We start from the raw sequence: 3,163 nt of genomic DNA on the forward strand, positions 1-3,163 counted from the left end.
CAGCGTAGGAAAGACGAGGGATAATGGAAGACAAAGGCTACGACTCTTACCGAACTGAATTTTCCTCCGATTCGATAATCAAACTCTGATAGCACTGATAAAAAAACAGAATACAAAGGGGAGTATAAACTTTCGATAATCAATTGATAAAACAAACAGTCTATATAAATAGACTAATACATAACTGTAAACAACTAAAAATAAACATATGCAACGTGTAAAACAAACTTACTTAACAATGTAAACTGAAACTGACACTCCTAAAGACTGAACAACTAGTCTTAATTTAGAAATTAATAATTTCCTTGACATTTAGTTGAGGAAGATCATAAAACCATTCATCCGATCGTCGTATTAATTCCGCAACAGAAGATGATCGTTCGGAATAGATCCAAGTATTTATCCCGTATCCCGAATCTTAATTTTCTGGCATGATGTAAATTCTAGATTCGGATTTAAGATTATGTTTTCTAACTGTCCTTGTTATACGACTTGTTACTTTCTTTTTCCCTTTCAAAAGACTATTCAACAAGTTTGAAGCATTCTCGATTGGAAATTCGGATATGCTTCCACGATGATGCATCAAGATAAGATGACTCAATCTTCAACCCCAATGCCAGATTTCCAGAACAGAAGCCGCCTAGGCTTTCGTCGTCTTCTCCAAGTTTTCTCTCTTCCTTCTCCATCCACGATGCCATGGACTACAAAAGCAGGCCTGTCCATTTCATCAGATTATATCACGAATGCCCTTTCAGATTGTCAGAAAAAAAAAAAAAAAAAAAACTTTTTTTCTGGATTAAAAATCTGGAGGATTTACCTCGTTTATGTCGACAGTAATGGAATGTCACCTAACTTTCAGTTCCTGTTACTGGTCTATAAACACGATTCGTCGTCGTTCGTTATAGCAATCTATTCCTGACAAAGACTAACCATCTCCGAGACGTCTGCAATCGACGTGATTAGAAAGTAATCCAAACTAGTCTTTTCACCAATTTCTGAATCTGGGTGGCGGCTTCTCATTTAGACAAACGTGCACAGATGAAACTTGGAAGAAAAAAAACGTAGTTGCGTACCTCTATCCCAGAGATTTTACCGTCACATAAACGATTTCTTGTATCAGTTGAAATTGTCGGAGACACAACAGGGCTGGTAGTTTGTTTGAGCTGCAAAAGAATACCAGTTACTGCTAGCCTGTTTCAGACATTGTATATGTTTGAGCTGAATTTTTGCCGTAACAGTGTGATATGAAGGGTGATTTATGTTCTGCTAACTCTTCACCCGTACATAGAAACAAAAACTGTACATAATTATCCCAGGCTCTGTATTGCTATTCAAAATTTAAGGCATACCTCTAAGAAAAAATTAAAAATCTGTAGACTTTCTTCTTAATCAGATCAATTGGTCTGTGTGAAAATTTGATTAAAATCTTTTTATACACCACGAATAATGGTGAGTGCGAGTATGATTACAAAAATTACAACAGAAATTACAGCGTAATTTGTTTAATTTGTTGGTCTTCTGCTTCTTATGCAGGTTACAGGTCTTCGGGTGTCAGTGACGGCTTCAGTTAGTCCTTGGACGGAGTTGTGATATCCTCCACGGTCTGGAAGCCAAGGTGCGTGCCTCCATCAAAGAGGCTGGTAATCAATTTTCCATGAGTTACATTTCCACAAAGAGATAAGATATCACTCCCTCTTCCCTCTATAAATACTCTCCTCTCTCCGCAGCCCAAATCACCGCTCACAACACAAAAAGAAAATCCAGTCTCATGGTTTCTATCATGTCTCTCTCGAAGTATTCCCCTCTCTTCCTCCTCGTCTCCTTCCCTCTCCTCGTCACTTTGGCTCACGCAGCTTCCTTCGAGATAAGAAACCAGTGTCAATACACTGTGTGGGCTGCAGCCGTCCCTGTGGGTGGCGGGCGCCGACTCAACAGGGGCGAGTCGTGGACTATCAATGTGCCCGCCGGCACCACCCAAGCCCGCATATGGGGCCGCACTAACTGCAACTTTGACGCCAATGGCAGAGGAAACTGCCAGACCGGAGACTGCAACGGGCTCCTCCAATGCAACGCCTTTGGGAAGCCACCCAACACGCTGGCAGAGTTCGCCTTGAATCAGTTCTCAGGCCAGGACTTCATTGACATCTCCCTGGTGGATGGGTTTAACATCCCCATGGAGTTCAGTCCCACCGGCGGCTGCACCAGGACTATCCGATGCTCGGCTGATATCAACGGCCAATGCCCAGGGCAGCTTCGGGCCCCCGGTGGCTGCAACAACCCCTGCACCGTTTTTAAAACACCACAGTACTGTTGCACTAATGGCCCTAACACTTGTGGGCCGACTGATTTCTCAAGGTTTTTCAAGGACAGATGCCGCGATGCTTACAGTTACCCCCAGGATGATGCCACCAGCCTGTTTACGTGCCCCGGCGGTACCAACTACAGGGTCATCTTCTGCCCATGAAGCATTTCTTCTAGTATAGACGTGCTGAAATAAGCGCCGGGGAGGCCTCAGTCCAGATACCGTGACTTCTAGTGAATAATGGCTTTTGAGTAGAATAAGCGAGTGTATGTCTCGTTTCAAAGGAACTCGGCTTCGGTGCCGTCGTTCCCATTTTACTTTAAAAAATATATATAAGAACCAGAAGGCCCGTCCAAGGCAAATTGGGTTCCGTTCTTGCTATTGTCGACTTTTTAATTAACAAGAACGACATAATTAATCAAAGGGATATTTACCAAGATATCGAAGTTCTACACTTATTTTCCACACTACCGGATTTCAAAGTTTGAAATTAATTTTTCTAGAACAAATTCCTCTCTTCCATTTCTCTCTAGAAATCTTATCAAGAGTTTGTGGTAGAGGTGCTCATGACTTCAATGAGATCCCATGAATGCGGGCCATTTATGTCAAATTCACAGGTTTAGAGTGCAGACCTCGATGAGAGGCCATTCTCTGTCCACTCCTGACTCTCTTGTCCAAAACTTAGTATGGTTTAAATCCCATTTGTACCTTACAATGACAGAGAAAGAGAAGAAAACTTATCACCTCACAGGCTCCATGAATGTCACCTAAAACTATGAAATGGATGGCACCTAACTTTCGTCAACTAAAGCAAATCGGTCCAGTTCCTTTTGTTACGTTCTCCCATTATCAAACACGGCT

General features: G+C 42.2%; 1 protein-coding gene across 1 annotated transcript; it reads left to right on the forward strand.

The window, feature by feature from the left end:
- Positions 1-1,752: 1,752 nt before the first annotated feature.
- LOC137953098 (protein P21-like) lies at positions 1,753-2,672 on the forward strand. Its single transcript, XM_068800318.1, has one exon. The coding sequence runs from the start codon at positions 1,769-1,771 to the stop codon at positions 2,462-2,464; it is 696 nt and encodes a 231-aa protein (XP_068656419.1). The 5' UTR covers positions 1,753-1,768; the 3' UTR covers positions 2,465-2,672.
- The last annotated feature ends 491 nt before the right edge of the window (positions 2,673-3,163 follow it).

The sequence above is a fragment of the Aristolochia californica genome, unplaced genomic scaffold, assembly GCF_029961685.1.
Source record: "Aristolochia californica isolate CCGP_79_NKW_82.1479 unplaced genomic scaffold, dmAriCali1.0.hap1 SCAF_16, whole genome shotgun sequence".
Taxonomy (NCBI): domain Eukaryota; kingdom Viridiplantae; phylum Streptophyta; class Magnoliopsida; order Piperales; family Aristolochiaceae; genus Aristolochia; species Aristolochia californica.